We start from the raw sequence: 16,459 nt of genomic DNA on the forward strand, positions 1-16,459 counted from the left end.
AGGAACAGCAAATTATTAAGCTGCGATCCGCCGACCAGAGCTGACCACCAGAGATGACCACCTCCGCCGACAGTGTTTTTGTTGCCCGATCCGATGGTATCTCCGCCGAAGGAGTCCGGGACCAGTATGCCGATGGAAAGGCCGCCAAGGTGTGGGAGATCTTCATCGGGGACAAGAACTCGCGCACGGACAACTACAAGAACTTCCTGATAGACATGCTGCGCAACAAGGGGTGCAAGCGTGTCCTTGACGTGGCCTGTGGAACAGGGTAAGTCTCAAAGTCTAGAAAATATTGAACCCCTCTTTAAATTTCTGAAAACATTAAAAGTCATTTTTAAAGTAAACATATTTTTTAATCAGACTATGAATTTAAATTTCTTTGGATTACATTTAAAAAAAATCTTTAACCCAAGTTTCTGAGAACTAACTATAGAATGTTTAAATCAATATTTTATAAACAGATTGTTATTTTAAATATCTGTTGTCCCTTTGTACTCTAATTCACACTAATTTTGTTGCAGTGTGGATTCCCTGATGCTTGTGGAGGAGGGCTTTGAGGTTGTATCTGTGGATGCCTCTGACAAGATGTTGAAGTATGCACTTAAGGAACGCTGGGCCCGACGAACTGAACCCGCCTTCGATAAGTGGGGTAAGTTTACTAATGTCGAATTTCCTTATCATTATATTAATCATATATCAATCCCTTACAGTTATTGAGGAGGCCAACTGGTTGACTCTGTACGACGACATCAAGGATCACATTCAGGATGGTTTCGATGCTGTGATCTGCCTGGGAAACTCTTTTGCCCATTTGATGGACGGTTTCGGGGATCAGAGGGAACACAAGCAGGCCATTCGTAATTTCGAAAAGTGCCTGAAACCAGGAGGCGTTCTGCTCATCGATCATCGCAACTACGACAACATCCTGGAAACGGGATCCACGCCAGCCAAGAGTATTTACTACAATGTAAGTATCCTACTATCTTCCTCACCTGACACAGTTTAAGGATTCAGAAATCCAAAATTCAGAAAACAATCTGAAAAATCTTATCAACTGTGCTAGAGATTCATACCTCCTTTAACTAAAATTTAATATGTGTCAGATGAGTTGTAAGAATTGTGCCATATCATCTCGTCAATTAAAAACTATTAAAAACCACATTCCATTCAAAACAGCCAAATGTTGTCTCATCATCGTGGCGATAAGCACGGATGATCTTGTTTGTGAACCCAGATCAGATGTATCTCCCACTCAAAAACATCATCATCATTCGCCTTATCAGTTACACCTCTATCGATTCAATTAATCCAATGATGACTTGCGACTAATTTCAGACGAGTCACACGGCGGACATCAAGACGTCCGTGCTCTTCTACTGCGGCAAGCCATCCCTGGTGTCCATGGACTACCTAATCGCTGGCAACAAGCTGACCAGCGAGTTCCGCCTATCCTACTACCCCCACGAGCTGAAGCGATTCCGGGAGATCCTCGGCGAGATCTTCTCGCAGAAAGCCCAGCACCAGTTATATGGTGACTTCAAGGAAATGAGCCAGGTGAAGAATCCCGCCTTCTACATCCACCTGATCGAGAAGCCACAGATTTAGGTTTAAGCCATTAGTTTGTATTCACATAAAGCCACAAGACACATCCATATAAATATAAAGTTACTTCGAATCACACAATCCCGAGTCTTCTGATTTTTCTGCTAAGCCAGTATGCAGAATCGACCGACGATGGATCCGAAGCACAGGGTCACCATGGCGGCTTCGATCACAAAGGGGAATTTGGCCTTCACGTAGTTAAACATCCCGGTGTAGATGCTGGAGAGGGCGGCCAGTAGAATCAACGTCATCTCTCGTCCGCCAAACTTTGTTTCAGACTGCCACTGAAACGCAAAAACAGTCGAGACCCTAAATTCTTGGGGTAAATGTCATTAGCCTTGCAAATGTTTTTCGATTGCGTTTTCAAGTGGTTTCGATTTAAAGAGAGGGAGAATGAGTAAACGATCGAAGTGCGATATTTATAAAACCAAATACAGTCAAAATTCTACTATAAAACGGCGATGTTCCCTGTATTACTAGTTCGTTGTAAGTAAACAAAAATTAAAAAACAATATTGATTTGAGATTCTATCTATTATAATTAACCACCCATCAATAACCAGCTTAAAAAGTATGGTATTTAAAGGGACTTTTCGACACAATTAATGTTGTTCACCATTCGGGCTCAAACTGATATCTAGATATTGGACCTGTCGGTCAAAAAAAGCGTCTACTGTATAAGATTGTTGTGCTTTCGACGGACTCTGCTTGGAGGACTGTCTGGCAGACACCTCTGACGTATGCATATTAACATGCCATCGAAAACAAAGACTGCTACCAAATATAGGACTTAATCGACATGTTTATTATTATTACGTTTTAGTTCTACGCAACGGCTTTACTATCAACAAAAACGTGGCGAAATCATAACAGTGTGCTTTTTAATTCGCATTTATACGCCAACGATTTTGTTTATGCGCTTGACGTCGGTGATCTGGCGATCGATCTCCCCGGTTAGTTGGGTCAGTATCTCTGTGATTGTGCGATGCTGCTTCTCCGGGAGCTCGTAAGCGTTCTTCTTGAGGTCCTCCTGGCTCTTGGCAATGTGGTAGCGCTGCTTGTTCAGCGTCTTCTTGGCGTCCTCCAATCCAGCGGCCATGCTCTGGGTGACCTTGTTAAGACGAGCTACCTCCTGCGAAAACTCACGCTCGGCCACCACGCTATTAGGTAGAGCGGCGTTGGCCTTCTGCATCAGGCCGTTGCACTTGCGCACGAGCAGCTCCTGATTGTAACTGATCTCCTCAAACCGCTCGGCCAGCTTGTGGGCCCGCTCACTGATCAGTTCTCGCTCCTGCTCCAGATCCTGGATCTCCTGCTTCTGTTGTTCCTTCTTCAAGTTGATTTGGTTAATGTGTCGGGCGAAGGCAGCACGCACGAGGTCATGTCGTTTAAGGTACTGTTCGCGGAGCACCTCAATGGCTTGGTTTAGAAGTTCGTAGCTCTCCTGAGCAGATGGCGATGAAAGTTTATCCGCCAGGATGGGCTGGTTTACACTGCGCTGCAGCAGCGTTTTAATGGTGTCGACAAAAGATGGTCCACTCTCCTGCTGCGACACGTCCGCTCCGGTCTGCTTTTTCTCATTGGGTGTTACTAGAAGCTGGGCATCGATTACTAGCTTCAGACTGATAACCTGGCCGCTGCCGAGTAAAAGAACCACTCCAGCGGGAATCTGCAATAGGGCCAATCCAAAGACTGCATTCACGGCATCACTGGAGTCGAATTTAGTGCAAAGAATGTACTCTGCCCGGGAAGAGGCCGCCAGCTCAAGTCTGTCATCTTCCGACTCGCTGTCCAGATAGCGCTGCAGCTCTGAGATAAAGTTCACTGTCACCGCATGGAGGCCCGCATTGTGGTAGGCAAAGTAGCGCAGTTCGTTGATCAGGTCACGCTTTAAATAAACTGGGCAGCTGTAGGATTCTCCTCCTGCTGCAGCTCCAGTGGCAGCCAGTCCCAACTCCAGTTCAACAGTTTCAAGAACATGGATTACGTACTCGGCGGGTTCGATGAGCACAAAGTCGTCCACCTCGTTGAAGGAATGCTCGGTAGACTCCGCCTCCATGAGGAGGGCATGGTGAAGCTTTCCATTGGACTCGGCTATAATTAGAGTTGGCGGCAGCGATGGGATAATCATGAGTGCGCACGACTCCAGGCCATAGTTGTCCCTTGCTTGGGGCGTTATGGTGATGGGGCCCTGCAGACGCGTCTTATCCGAGTCCAGGCCAGTCATCAAAATGTATATGTTTCCATTCTCGCGCAGCACTACGACGGGCCACTCGATCCTCTCCTGCTTTGGCAGCGATTTGGCCGCCATCAGGGTTTTGTTGCTCTTATCCAGAGTGTTTTCGTTTTCCCCGCTAGTGGCTGTCTCTGTGTCATGAGATTTTCCAGCAGGTGCGATGTCAAAGTCCACGGCAACCTCTCCGAAGTCGCAGAGCGAGCTGTTGGCTCCGCTCCGGAGGATGGAGGGGCCAACCTGCCAAACATGGCGCAGCTTGGAGTGGTTGTACACCCGAATGGTGTTGTTATTAAGCAGCACCAGAAGCGTGGAGTCCGAAACGGAGTGCGGATGCCAGCGCACTTGGCGCACCTCCAGGTGAGGATTGTTGAGGAACAACTGGGTGTCCAGGCTGTAGGTACGGCAGGTGACCCGGGCCTTGCCGTCCTTGTAGTATCCATCGGTTCCCCAGCGGCGGGGCAGCTCCATGACCGTCACACCTCGTGGTCCACTTAGCGCCACCAGCGAGCCTTCGTTGGAGGCCAGAACGCGGTCCACCTCGATGCTCACCATGCTCGAGGGGATCAGGGTCTGGAACTGGACACTCACCTCGGCCGCCAGCGAGGAGCGCCAGTTGCGCACCAGCAAGCAGCTCTCCTTGGAGTCCCAGGCGAAGAGCAGGTCGTCCTTGCAGTCCAGCAGGTTCTGCGTCTTTTGCATCACGGGCAAGCCGTCGCGAATCTTCGCAAACAACTCGGTTTTATTTAATTCCAAAACATCGGTGAGCGACATTGCCGGTTTTTTGTTTATTTATTTATATTTATATTCGTGTGCCCGCCTTTTTGCGACAATTTGATGATGTGATCGTATATTTCAAAAATCCGCATCAGTACTTTTTTAGTATTTTTTAAAAACCTTTCTTCAATTCAAAAACTGTTGAATACAAACAGAGAAAAGTTAGACAGTGCATTGAAAAATTTAAAATTAGGACTAGGAAATAATCAATTTCCTTTGTACGATTTCGGTCAGGAATTGTAAATCTTTTATTGATTGAATTGATACCGACCTTTTACTAGGATAAATAAATATGCTCCGACAAAGATAAAAACATTACGAATTTGTTTAACAAATTAACAATATTATTTTTTTTATTTTTTTCCTTAATTCTATAAAACTTTAATTTCGCTTTTGGAGCTCCAACAGTGGCACAGTTTTCAGCTTCATTGTTATATCTTCAACAAAATAAAGATCTTCAAACGGAAAGCTCGTTGAAAACCTATAGTTCCTCAATAATTTGGCTAGCGTAACTTTAGCCGATATCAAAGCATATCTCCAACCTAAAATTTTAAAGTATTGTTATAATTACAAAATCTACAAAATTAGCTTTAGTTATAAGTTACCTATGCAATTTCTAATTCCCTTGGTGAAGGGTATGTAGGCGTAGGGATGTTTGTCCCGAATATTGTCGGGTAAGAAATGATCTGGGTTAAAGGTTTCCGCATCTGGGCCCCAAATCTTTTTGCTTCTGTGCATGTGGAAGATGTCGATAGCGATCTGCACTCCCTGAGGAACCACTATTCCGTTCGACAGCTGCAGGTCCTGCGAGGTTTGTCGGGATACAACAGGAACCGGGGGTATGACTCTCATCGATTCGTTGAGAATCAGATCCAGATACACCATCTCCTGAGTGTCGGCATAGGACACATCAAAGTCTCCGGTGTTAGGGAACATGGCTTTAATCTCCTCAAAGGCCCTCTCCTGATATTGGGGAAACATGGCCAGCAGCATCAGGGTGTAGTACACGGCATTAGCGGTTGTCTCAAAAGCGCCAAAGACAATAATATTCGACTCATCCTCAACATTTTTCAGGGTAAAGACTCCCCGTCTCAGCAAATCTGTGGCGAGATTGAGAAATATATTTTTGTCTTTGGATTGGATGGCAGGTAGTGTTTTCCTTTCGTCATCGGCCAACTTTTTTTTAATAATCTGAAAGGTATTAATCATTAATTTATTTGTTTATCAACGGTGCAGGGTTCTGTATTTACCTTTCTAATGAACTGGCGAATTTCAGTCTTAGCCTGGTAGTAGTGGGATTCTATTCCCGCCAGCTGGCGCAAGAATCGGCTGTTGAGCCACGGCGAGAAGCACATATCTGTCATGGTTTCCAATATACTATTAATGGATAGAAGCTGTCCGGGTGCAAGTCATTACTCACCATTGGTATCTGCCCAGCAGCGAGTTACTCCTGAAGTTCTCCTCGTCCTTGACATCGCTGCCCATGGTTGTTTCTAATGACACATATTTTTCGGATCTTTAAATTTGTTAAATTCGATTTTTGAAATGTAGACTATCATTTAGGAGACAATTTCTGATAGAACAGGTCGAAAAAATCCTGAACTTTTCATGAACCAAGGTTAAACGCTACAAAATCTAAAAGGATTTTACTTATAGTTTCCTGTCCTAAACTTTGAAACTTTTCATCGTATGAAAAGTGTAAAATTTTAGATTTTTAGGCACTTTTTACAGATTAATTACAGTGGCTTAGCTGTGGTACTTTGACAACGATTTTCTTAAAACTGTGATACAGGTAAAGTCCTGAAAATTTTTTGGTACCTTTGCAGTTGGTCAACCAAATGTTATTCATTCAAATGTATGTTTTTTTTAGAGTTAAAAAAAACTGTTTTAAATTATTAGATCGTAAATATTACTTATTATGATTAAATAGTTTAATTCACTTTTACTGATCTGTATTTATTTATTATTTATTATTTATTTTTTATCCCAATAAACGATTTGCTATACTCACGGGTGGCTATGCCCAGGGTAAACCTCTGCAGCAATGGAATGACATCCTTCTCTCCATCGTCCTGCAACGGCTTGAGTTGATCCAGAAGTATTGCCGTCTCCCGGTTGAAAGTGGGAAGGAAGCTGAGTAGAACCTTGTGACCAAATGCGGGGTTCAGCAGTTTTCGATGGATGCTCCACCGGGGATCTACACAAGTCCACACTTAAGTAACTACCATACTCAATCCCAAACACACACCATTCATGCTGAACAGTCCAATGCCCGCTCCATCGTCCACCGCCTTGTAAATGATACCCTTGTTGACGCAGTGGGGCGATGTGAAGATGTCCTGCACAACCTGGGGGTCACTGACAATCAGGAAGGGAATAGGTCCCAGCCACGAATATATTGTCGGGCCGTGCTTGTCCAGAAAGCACCCGAACGAATTAAGTATATCTGCGCACGTACACTAAAATTAATATTCCGATCGGGAGAATAATCCAACATTTATCCAACCTTCTCTGCGCATCAGCCAGTGGGCCATGCCCAGAATAGGATATCCAAGTGGACCCGGAATCTTGAGAGTGAGCAGATAAAATCTGCGCCGGCTCCACAGAAAGTACAACCACAGCAGGAACAGTAATCCACTCCATAACGTCCAGGTCAGCATGGTTAATCCTTATGCACTATCGCGAATTGTAATCCGTTCCCTAACAATTTTCGACCGATCGGTTTGAAGTGCGCCAACAGTTTGATTACCCAATTTTATCCAATCGACTTTTTAAAGGCCGGACGTGCTGCCTGCTTTGGGATCGATCGATCTATTGTCACGCGTAGTGCTCAGCGATCGACCTATCCTATCGAAAGAAAGAAAGAGATACGGGGCTACGGGTGAAGACCCAATGAACCGCACACAGAGTTTTGACGCGCATACAAATTTGCTATAATTTTGACTAATGGCGGGTGGTGACATGCCAAACACTTAAAGAATGCGAATTGGGCAACGACCACCCGCTACTTCCCTGATCGATTCCGATCTGGGGGTGCTTACTATTGCGTTGTATAACCGAACGCATCTTCTGAACTGAGATGATATCGGCATTGCACAGGTGGTAAAAACCAGTGACATATATATTTCAATACGGTATGGTTAATTAATGGTACAACAACCCCTCAATTAGGCGTACTACGGAACCATTGAACCATTCACAGATAAAAAACAATCAGTCAGTAATCGATGCGGGGATTATGATTCAACAATATTTATAAAAATCGTATAGTAATCCCCATTTTTTCTGCCCTTCAAATTTGTTAAAATTACGGTATATCAACACGAGAATACAAAGTCAATTTAGGATTCTTATTCCGTGTATTATTTATTAAAAATTAAAATATTATGTTTATTTGGTTTCCGAATTCTCCTTAGCCTAGGTATATTATGCACGTATGAAGGATAGAAGAAGCGCACAGGCATCTCAACCGATCCGATGAGCTATGGTTTATATAAAGAATGAACACCTCGATTTTGCGCTGGCTAAGCTGCGGGCTCTGACGGCGAGATTACAGCTGAAAATGGCAGAACTTTGCAATTCATTTCGAAAGTTTTGTGGAATTTTGAGTTAGTGCGACGACTGTCTCTCTACGACGCCGATCCGTTGGTCACGGCGAGTTTCCCTGAAAGATGCACAGGATAATACAGTTGAATGTGGTTTCTGGTCGAGCAATTCGAGCCTGCCCATGCAACGACTCCGAAACAGTCAGCGAGTTATATGCGACATAAGCTGGCATTTATTTACAGCACGTCCCAGTCGATGAGGCTTACGATCTACAAAGCAATTGAAGGAAATGGGAATGGGAGTACGTGGTGCAAGGGATGCAGGTGCTGGGTTAGAAACGAGGGATGTGGAATGTGGGGATGTCAGCAGTGCGTCTTAGTCATGCTATTCGATTACAAACTCGTTCCACACCAAGAAGGCAAAGTACCCAAGAAAGGGCTTACAGCAGGCGAAGCAGAGAAAGCTAGCAACTAGGCAGTGTGTGGGTTAGTATATGGAATAGTTATAGCGACGCCTCTTGGGGTCGTCAGTCAGGGGCAGGGACATGCTGGGGCTGGAGGCCCCACCCAGCAGGGCAGTGTGTGAGCAGCTGGGCAGCAGAGGGCCCGGGTTAGTGTGAAGCGAGCTACTGGGATGGTCGCAGGCGGCAGAGTCTGAGATGCAAGTGGGGCTAGGCCAAGGCGAGTCGGGGTACGCACCAGTTCCATTGTCCACGTGTCCGTTGCTCTGGATCGTTGGAGCCGCTCCTCCACTTCCATGGACACCGTTAGTGGCACCCATCAACGGCGTGCTGGACTTGGTGCCTGCAAGGAGCAAACAAAAAATTGCATTACCACATTGAAATAATAAACGATAAGCTGAAGTGAACTTCTTATCATTAACAAGTAATTTACTAATAGTATTCGAAAATTCCATAATAGCTTGTTAGTCAAAATAAACAAAAATATTCTTTCCTTTAAATTGAAACTAGGTCACCCTTTATCAAGAAGCTCTTAGTTATAAAAGCTCTTTTATACAGAAAACAACAATTTTAGCTAGAAATCTAATCGGATTTAATATTCTGTGCAGCATTGAGAGATTTTATTGGTCTGATTCATATTGCGATGTTGCTGATTCATCATCTACTCAGAGCTTGGTATTTTGAATTTGGGTTTTAAAAAGAAAAGTAATTTTGAAATAAATGTAATTATATATTATGTTTATGTTTATACTTAAACAATAAAAACTCACCACCCGACTGATAATGGCCGTTGCCGGCAATCTCGATATCACCGTTGGCCAGGACCACAGCTCGCGGCGCACTGACTCCGTTCTCCTCCTCCTTGACGCACTTGATCAGGAATAGTAACGAGGAGCCCAGCAGTGGGGGCAGTCCTGCGAGGATCAGAGGCAGTGTGTAGGAATTCGTGCTGTCGAAGATCATGCCTGCCACTGGTGGTCCCACTGTAAGCGGAATGGAGCTAAGGCCCAGCAGGAATCCAATTGCCTGCGTGGCACCCGAAGGACCACAGATCTCGTAGGCAATCGGTCCCAGCAGCGAGATGAAGCAGCCATCAAAGAGACCCATGACCAGGGTGAACGAGACGAGGACCACATAGGAGTTGGTCAGGGGCAGGAGCAGGGTGACCAGGCCAATGGACACCAGCGACAGTTGCTGCAGGTACATGCGGTTCACACCCGGCATATCAGCAATAACGCCGAAGATCAGGCGTCCGATGCCGGAAGTGATGCCGATACACATGACCGGTAGGTTGACATCCTCGCCCGGAAAAGTGGTTTTCACGAACTGCATCATGTGCACATAGGGCACAAAATATCCGAACAGTGCAAGAGGCACGCACAGAGCCCAGATGACGAAGCGCTTTTTCTTCCAGATCTCCACATTTATAATAGAGCGCATGAAGAGGTTAAAGCGAGATCTTCCTGGCTTCTTTTTGGGCGGCTCTGGTGGCGGATGCAGTGGCTTGTAAACGAAGGAGCAGACGATAATGAAGGCGGATACGAGGCTCATTATCTGGAAAATCGGGAAATCAATTAGTGTTAAGTATCAATAAGCTATATAATCCACTTACCCTAAGAGTCCCCTCCAGACCATAGCTGGCCAGTAGCTTGTCCAGACAGGGCGGCAGTATCACAGTGAAAACGCTGGAGCCGGCGGTCACGAAGCCACTCACCTTGCCCAGGTAGCGCTTGAAGTAGTGGCCAAGGATGGCCAGTGTGGGCGTGTAGGCGAGGGCCGCTCCCAGGCCAAACATGATCCCGTAGGTGAAGTACAGGGCGCCGATGTTCTCGGTGCAGAACGAGGAAAGCAGCAGTCCTCCTGCCGAGAGGACTCCGCCTGCGAATGTGGTCAGCCGCAGTCCAATCTTGTCCGTGAGGCAGCCGGCCATTGTGGAGAAGAGGAATGTGGTGCCGATGGCCAGGGCTCCAATCAGAGCTGCAATGGAGGAAGGGTTCCGTTCAAATTATTGTATATTGTTGTAAAGATTAAAATTCATATCAGCACTCATGAGATTAAATAAAATAGTCCGTATGAAAACAATATGCGTTATGGACACTCTTAGGTGTGGTTTCTTAAACACAGCTCTTACAATAAAATGTTGACCTGATTACAAATCTCCTATGGAAATATTAAATTCCTTTATTTTTACGTAAAGATAATCAAAATATATATATTTATATTTGTATGCAGTGCAATGTTTACAACTTATAATCTCTTGAAGCAATATTTAGTTTTCTTGCCCGTTTGTTATTACAATGGTTATTATTGTATGCTCATGAGCTTTTGTTTACTTTTTATTTTATGAATTATTGACTGTATTTTCAGATAGAGATATATAATAAAAAAATCATTGAGTTATAAAAAAGGCTTATATCTTTAAATTTTTTTTTTTTCAATGAAGATCTGGATCTGGATAACTTTTACTTGTCAGAATATTTAAAAAAGCAGAAATTAAACATATACTTGTTAAAATATATTTATGAGTCATCTCCTCTTTCGCAAACTTGCTGACCAACTGTCTGCTCGAACGACTCGGACCAATACCCATTTCATTTGACAAATCGAATCTCACGCACTTGCGGTTGATTGTGAAGTGAGGCGATCCCATAAAAGCCTGGATATTGGCCACAGTCCCAGGTGTTTCGTTGCAACTTCCAGGTGGATGCTCTACTGCGTCAACAAGAGCGCGACCGGGAAACCCGATCCGTCGGCGGTTGGCGGGAGCGAGGATTTTACGCATCTTGTCGGTTGCCGCTTAAAGATTTGATTTTCGTAGTCAATAATTTTCCGCTGAACTTTGCGATCAGAAGTGGTGGAATCCAATTGTTTTCGTCGCGTAAACACTTTCGCTTGTTCTACTTTGGCACTTCAAATTGATGTTCGATTGACAGAACCGGGTTAATTCTTTGTTTCCCGCCTGCAAAGATGATCTAATGCTCTGATAAGGTCTGCGTCTCTGCGGGCGCCTCTCTGCCAGATGTGCAGCTGCAGCCTCTCCAGCGGCTTTGGTCCATTGTCTGGGACATGGACTGTGGACCGAAACAGGTAGCGGGTGAAAGTCCGGATGGCGAAACCAATCTAATTTTGTATAAAATTTGACCTATTCCGCTTATTGTAACTGTTAACATTTAATATTATTTCACTGTGTTTAAAGTTTAGTGATGGTTTTATTCGAGGGTGTCACAAAAATGTGTTTTGGCGAAACTCGGGGTACATTTCCCCAAATTCCGCTCAAATAGATTTCTTTGACACCCCAGATTTTTTTTCAACGAAATTGGAACCATCAAGATTGTTGTAATTGTTACAATTTTACAGTACTACACTGTATTTATAGAGTTATGATGGTACCCTAAACAAAGCGATTTAGTAGTTCCAATCGCGGGGAATATCAAATACTATTGTACGCCGGAACTAGAGATAAGCATTCGATTCAGCTCGCGTGACGGTCCGAATTTATTGTCACAATCTACGTTGTGAAGTGCTTGAGATGGTTTTTCAAAAGCGATGCGTATACCATTCATGGGAATTGCTTATAAGCAACCGGAGCTAACCTCCCTTGACCTTTAACCCCCGATGTTCATATGTTTCCATTTATTATTTTTTAATAATTAATTTATTTAATTAAAGGTTATCAAATAATAAATGCCTTTAAGTCTGCGCATATTATATAGGAACAAGTAAATGGCAAATATAGATCTTTAATGAGCTTTAACAAAACTGCAGCGCACTAACCCAAAATAGAACTTGACCCACTCTGGATGCTTCATGGATATTTATCGACCATTCGCTGAGACACGGCTAACTGAGGAATGGGGCCGTGAGATGGCACGTTCGTAACTCTCCCCCACATGCGCAGAATAATTCTCCCGCAATCTCGGCCAGAGGCGGGCAGTAGTCAATGTCAATGCCACAAACGGTGATTCTCTCTTCACTGCCAGTCAATGCCAATCCGACCGAGAGATGCGAAGAGAGCCATTAGATAATACCCGTAGTACCCGGTGCCAAAAATCTAAAAAAGAATCCCAACGGAAGGGACGCTGCCGATTTACATGGCACCGCTGGCGTCTGGCTTCGAAAATAGATCGGAATATTTTTAGTATGCCTCATATTCATGCATAGATGGCAACCCGATTCGATATCATGCAATATCTGACGCAATTTGCAAGGGGATTGCAAAGGATTGGCAGCCGATGGTGTGATTGATCTTGACCTCCGATCCACACGGATGAACCAATGGGCCACCGCTTATTAAGCTCCACTAAGTCGCTGTGATGTGCCCATGGAGGTGTATAATTGACAGAGGCTGACAATTAATTGATGAATCGACACCGCGATAAAAGTGGGGAAAATATGGCACACAGAGCTCGGGTTCGGATTACGTCAGGTTTTAATCATATTGCGGAACTGCCAGCTAGTCTTGGCTCAAGCTCTAGTCTTAGCCCTAGATGTACGTAGCCTATAGCTCGGCGGAGGATCGCTGTCAGGCGGAGCACTTGAGGGGCTTCCCCGGCAGCGCCGGCCGACCAAGTAACTGGGTCAGTGGCGGGTGCAATTTGCTTTTGTCTTCTGCCGTCCGCCGGCCAGTTCTTCAGTTCTCCAGCTTGTCTTAAAAGCGCCGGCTGTGCCCCCAATGCGATGCCGCCCCACGCTGCGTATGCGTAATGCCGGCCGGCAGCAAACCTTGATAAACAATCGCTAATGCAGTGAACTCTGGTTGGGAATTGCAATCCCCACAAAGCAGTTGCGTCTGGTTTGGAGTGGCTTTTCCCGCTGGCCATGTTGAGCTGCCAAAAAACGATCCACTCCAGCCGGAGAACGCTCTGGATTTTCCGCTCCAACTCTACGCGACTCCTCTGCGCGAAGTCTTGACGTCGCCGCCTTTTCGCTCTTCGCACTCGAAGGCTGTTGAATAATGCTTTGTGATCCAATCAACTTTTAGCAATTTAATTCACTTGACGTCGGTACGTTGGATTCCTATATCGTCACTCCGTACTACGTACTACTACGTTTTATTGAACCCGAAAGCCCACCAGAGAAACAGAGGCATGTTCGAATGCCCGTTAGATTCGAAATACAGCGAAAATAAATCTGAATAAAAACTTTCTTAAGTAATATTGAACGTTTCGGCAATTCATTGCCAATTGCGTCAAAGCGTAATCAAATTTAAATTCGGCAACATACAGTCTCTTCTACATTTCCAAGGTAATTTTAAAAGCTGATAATACAATCTATAGGTATGCAAGTCAGAGTTGTAAATATTATCTTTAACAATGCAATTTTATTGTTCGTTTTGGATGAGCCTCTAGGCTTTTTTCCGAAGAAGAGTCAGAGGCCCCCCGGCCTGCAATCAAAGGCCAGAAATATGATTTGTTTTATGGAGGTTGGGCAGGTCCGTGCTGAAACAGATAGTGGCCTGGAAAACAACTGTCCAGTTCCCATCTAATCTCATTTGCCCTGCCTGCATAATTACAATCAACGCCAGCAACTGGCACATAAATTCAGAATTAATTTGCCGCGGGCTGATGGGATTATGGACAAATTGCTGTCGGATTCTTGAGGGGATGTAAGAGAGCCGTGTGTCAGACTTACCCGCCTTGCTGGAGGCCTCCGGGTCGCCGAGTTTGGTGAGACGTTCCGTCAGCAGCGAATGAATCACGCCGTATGTGTTGATGAATCCGAAGATGATGCCGTTGCAGAGGAAGGCGCTCACCATGACCAACCAGGCACGGGCTCCCCCATCCGGAGGCTCCTTGCCGTGTATGTCCCGACAGCAGGGCGCTTCGATGTGTGTCCCGTTCCCATTCTGAACCGGGGGAGGAGCCTTCATCGAATCCTTTCCATTGGCATGGACCTGGCCGTTGGTGTGTCCATTGGCGGCGGGCAGGATGCGGGCGTTCACCTGGCTCTGCACATCGTTCAGCGGTTCATTCTCGGTCATGGCTTCTGGCTGGGATCGGTGTGTTGGGGGTGCTGCCTGCAAATATACATAGAGTTTTGATTGGGCTGCACACTCCGTAATCAGTCAGCCACATTGCACCCAAATATGCTGTTGACTGCCGCCTGCCGAAATCCCCATCCCGGAAAATAATCACAGACTGACGGAATTGGCTAGCCAAATATTTGGACACGTTTATCGCTATTTGCGCCTCCGGCAAATGAAAATGCAGTTTACATTGTCGGCAATCCGGAATGCAACTGAACGGGAGACAAAGGCACTTAGTTCTCGAGGGAGTGGAATCTTAGCGAAAGTTACTTTTAAAACTAAAAGAGAGATTAGATCTCTATCTGCTGATAATTTTAAGGGACTATTAAGTTCATGAAATAAACTAGCCCTTTTATCACACTTTTAAAGGCCTATCCTTATATTAAAATTACACTTATCACAAGACGATTATTAGACATTTGAACTTTAAGAAACCAAGGGAATCACTAAGTGTTTTTTTAACATTTCTTTTTTATTAAAAAACCCTATTATTTAAAACGTAACCACAGGTAACCATTTCTAACTAGTAAAGGTCTTTATATTTTATCTATATGAAATTTGCCCTTATGATAGCCTTAATTACAGTCACATTCCAAAAGACTGATCGGATTGCAGAGCTGAGTAAACAAAGAACCAAAACAATCTAGGGTTTAATTAGCTAGCAGGTTCAAATTAATATCCACAGATATAACTTTCAGGTTACATACACCTAGTTGTCGTGGAGACATGCTCGATTCCAATTTCCCCTCTGAATATCTGGTCAGCAACATTGTAATGCACTTTTAAGCTGCGCAGAACACAGATTGCATTACAAGCGATAACTGAAATTTGTCGCATTTCTCGATTATGCATGCCCTTGTCGAGTGCACCTCGGAATGGATTGGTGATGGGGTGTGGGGGTTCGAGGTGGTCTGCGTCTGCGGTTCAGTGCAACGGTCTGTTCTGCAAACGTTTTCTTTTTCCCGCCCCGGGGCAGCCGAAAAATGCGCACCGCAATAGCGAAACCGCGAACCGCACACCAGAATATATAAAGAATTGCGACCGTTTTCGTTCTTGACGGCTATCGGAGAAGTCGGCGCTATCAACGGCGTGCACGTGTCCGCTCGATGACGACGCACTGACACCCAACCGAATCCCTCGGGGGTCACTGCCGAAATCGAAGGTCACCGGTCGATGGATTCACCCTTATGCAACCGCCGGTGAGTAGCCCCCTCCTTGGAGCCCCTTCCCTACGTACTTGTAAGCCGGAATTCCAGTCGAAGGCTTGCGATTCACTTGAAGACTCCAGGAATCCAGCGCGGCACTCGAGCGCGAATCGAGGAGTGATTAGTGGGCGGGTGGAAACTCTCGAGCGAGCACACAACCGAGCGCTTGCGTCGTCGGCGGCGGAATGAAGAAAACTGAATTATTTTTCACGAGCCGTTTTTGCAAAAAATCGCTCGCTCACTTGAGGCGCCTAATCAGAGAAGCAGAGCAACCGAAACCACAGCGGTGGCGTTCTCTGCGGTAAACAAAAATTCACCTAGGCAACGGCGACAATGGACAGACACAAACGGCTTCCCAGCCAGGCAGATGATGCAGCTTCTCCAGGTCCCGGTCCAGTTCCTCGCAAATCACATGATCATGGGCTGGATTTTATGTTCATTAAATGCTCCTCTAATTGATCAATTCCCAGAATTAGAAACTGAAGCATTCGGCTGTCCACTGCGCAGTGCCATCAATTGGTGGCTTAGTTGGTGGCGATGACTTCCACAACCGGCAAGTGGCCATATCCGCCGCAGCCACCAAAGACGATGCCCAATGCTCCACACACTGAC

The 16,459-nt window shown here is 45.3% G+C and overlaps 5 protein-coding genes across 9 annotated transcripts; 1 reads left to right on the top strand and 4 right to left on the bottom strand.

The window, feature by feature from the left end:
• The first annotated feature begins 6 nt into the window (after positions 1 to 6).
• Gnmt (Glycine N-methyltransferase) lies at positions 7 to 1,683 on the top strand. The gene is made up of 4 exons (XM_036816785.3): positions 7 to 268; positions 522 to 649; positions 711 to 967; positions 1,336 to 1,683. Exons 1-4 carry the CDS (start codon positions 54 to 56, stop codon positions 1,603 to 1,605), a joined length of 870 nt encoding a protein of 289 aa, XP_036672680.3. The 5' UTR covers positions 7 to 53; the 3' UTR covers positions 1,606 to 1,683.
• On the bottom strand, positions 1,601 to 1,899 carry LOC108008072 (uncharacterized). Its single transcript, XM_017071855.4, has one exon. It carries the CDS (start codon positions 1,851 to 1,853, stop codon positions 1,707 to 1,709), a length of 147 nt encoding a protein of 48 aa, XP_016927344.4. The 5' UTR covers positions 1,854 to 1,899; the 3' UTR covers positions 1,601 to 1,706.
• A 484-nt stretch (positions 1,900 to 2,383) lies between these two features.
• mbo (Nuclear pore complex protein Nup88) lies at positions 2,384 to 4,669 on the bottom strand. Its single transcript, XM_017071850.4, has one exon. The coding sequence runs from the start codon at positions 4,606 to 4,608 to the stop codon at positions 2,494 to 2,496; it is 2,115 nt and encodes a 704-aa protein (XP_016927339.4). The 5' UTR covers positions 4,609 to 4,669; the 3' UTR covers positions 2,384 to 2,493.
• Positions 4,670 to 4,917: 248 nt separating this feature from the next.
• Cyp313a4 (Cytochrome P450 313a4) lies at positions 4,918 to 7,363 on the bottom strand. 4 transcript variants are annotated; one of them, XM_017071843.4, is made up of 7 exons: positions 7,118 to 7,363; positions 6,860 to 7,057; positions 6,623 to 6,808; positions 6,032 to 6,104; positions 5,862 to 5,988; positions 5,217 to 5,802; positions 4,918 to 5,153 (listed from the first exon to the last, which is right to left on the bottom strand). In XM_017071843.4, the coding sequence occupies exons 1-7, from the start codon at positions 7,269 to 7,271 to the stop codon at positions 4,993 to 4,995; spliced, it is 1,485 nt and encodes a 494-aa protein (XP_016927332.3). In that variant the 5' UTR covers positions 7,272 to 7,363; the 3' UTR covers positions 4,918 to 4,992. The 4 variants fall into 4 exon arrangements, with proteins under 4 accessions (XP_016927332.3, XP_016927333.3, XP_070852782.1 ...); XM_017071844.4 differs by lacking the exons at positions 6,860 to 7,057; positions 7,118 to 7,363 and having other exon boundaries at positions 5,862 to 5,968; XM_070996681.1 differs by lacking the exons at positions 6,860 to 7,057; positions 7,118 to 7,363 and having other exon boundaries at positions 5,862 to 5,968; positions 6,032 to 6,127; positions 6,623 to 6,743.
• Positions 7,364 to 7,951: 588 nt separating this feature from the next.
• kar (monocarboxylate transporter 10-like protein kar) lies at positions 7,952 to 16,401 on the bottom strand. Of its 2 annotated transcripts, none has more exons than XM_017071858.4 (5): positions 14,249 to 14,633; positions 10,230 to 10,594; positions 9,388 to 10,171; positions 8,856 to 8,960; positions 7,952 to 8,275 (listed from the first exon to the last, which is right to left on the bottom strand). In XM_017071858.4, exons 1-5 carry the CDS (start codon positions 14,595 to 14,597, stop codon positions 8,241 to 8,243), a joined length of 1,638 nt encoding a protein of 545 aa, XP_016927347.4. In that variant the 5' UTR covers positions 14,598 to 14,633; the 3' UTR covers positions 7,952 to 8,240. The 2 variants fall into 2 exon arrangements, with proteins under 2 accessions (XP_016927347.4, XP_036672516.3); XM_036816621.3 differs by lacking the exon at positions 7,952 to 8,275 and adding an exon at positions 15,880 to 16,401 and having other exon boundaries at positions 8,367 to 8,960.
• Positions 16,402 to 16,459: the final 58 nt, after the last annotated feature.

The sequence above is a fragment of the Drosophila suzukii genome, chromosome 3 (genome assembly GCF_043229965.1).
Source record: "Drosophila suzukii chromosome 3, CBGP_Dsuzu_IsoJpt1.0, whole genome shotgun sequence".
Taxonomy (NCBI): domain Eukaryota; kingdom Metazoa; phylum Arthropoda; class Insecta; order Diptera; family Drosophilidae; genus Drosophila; species Drosophila suzukii.

Excerpts from the sequence above, each read along its gene's own strand:
- mbo (XM_017071850.4), bottom strand. The coding sequence starts at position 4,608 with ATGTCGCTCACCGATGTTTTGGAATTAAATAAAACCGAGTTGTTTGCG.
- Cyp313a4 (XM_017071843.4), bottom strand. The coding sequence starts at position 7,271 with ATGCTGACCTGGACGTTATGGAGTGGATTACTGTTCCTGCTGTGGTTG. Across the intron at positions 6,105-6,622 it reads TACCCTGGGCATAGCCACCC|AAACAACCATGGGCAGCGAT; the intron begins GTGAGTATAGCA and ends ATGTGTCATTAG. Across the intron at positions 5,989-6,031 it reads CTGCTGGGCAGATACCAATG|TATATTGGAAACCATGACAG; the intron begins GTGAGTAATGAC and ends ATCCATTAATAG.
- LOC108008072 (XM_017071855.4), bottom strand. The coding sequence starts at position 1,853 with ATGACGTTGATTCTACTGGCCGCCCTCTCCAGCATCTACACCGGGATG.
- Gnmt (XM_036816785.3), top strand. The coding sequence starts at position 54 with ATGACCACCTCCGCCGACAGTGTTTTTGTTGCCCGATCCGATGGTATC. Across the intron at positions 650-710 it reads ACCCGCCTTCGATAAGTGGG|TTATTGAGGAGGCCAACTGG; the intron begins GTAAGTTTACTA and ends AATCCCTTACAG. Across the intron at positions 968-1,335 it reads CCAAGAGTATTTACTACAAT|ACGAGTCACACGGCGGACAT; the intron begins GTAAGTATCCTA and ends GACTAATTTCAG.
- kar (XM_036816621.3), bottom strand. The coding sequence starts at position 14,597 with ATGACCGAGAATGAACCGCTGAACGATGTGCAGAGCCAGGTGAACGCC. Across the intron at positions 10,595-14,248 it reads GGAGGCCTCCAGCAAGGCGG|CTCTGATTGGAGCCCTGGCC; the intron begins GTAAGTCTGACA and ends CCTCCATTGCAG. Across the intron at positions 10,172-10,229 it reads GTCTGGAGGGGACTCTTAGG|ATAATGAGCCTCGTATCCGC; the intron begins GTAAGTGGATTA and ends CCGATTTTCCAG.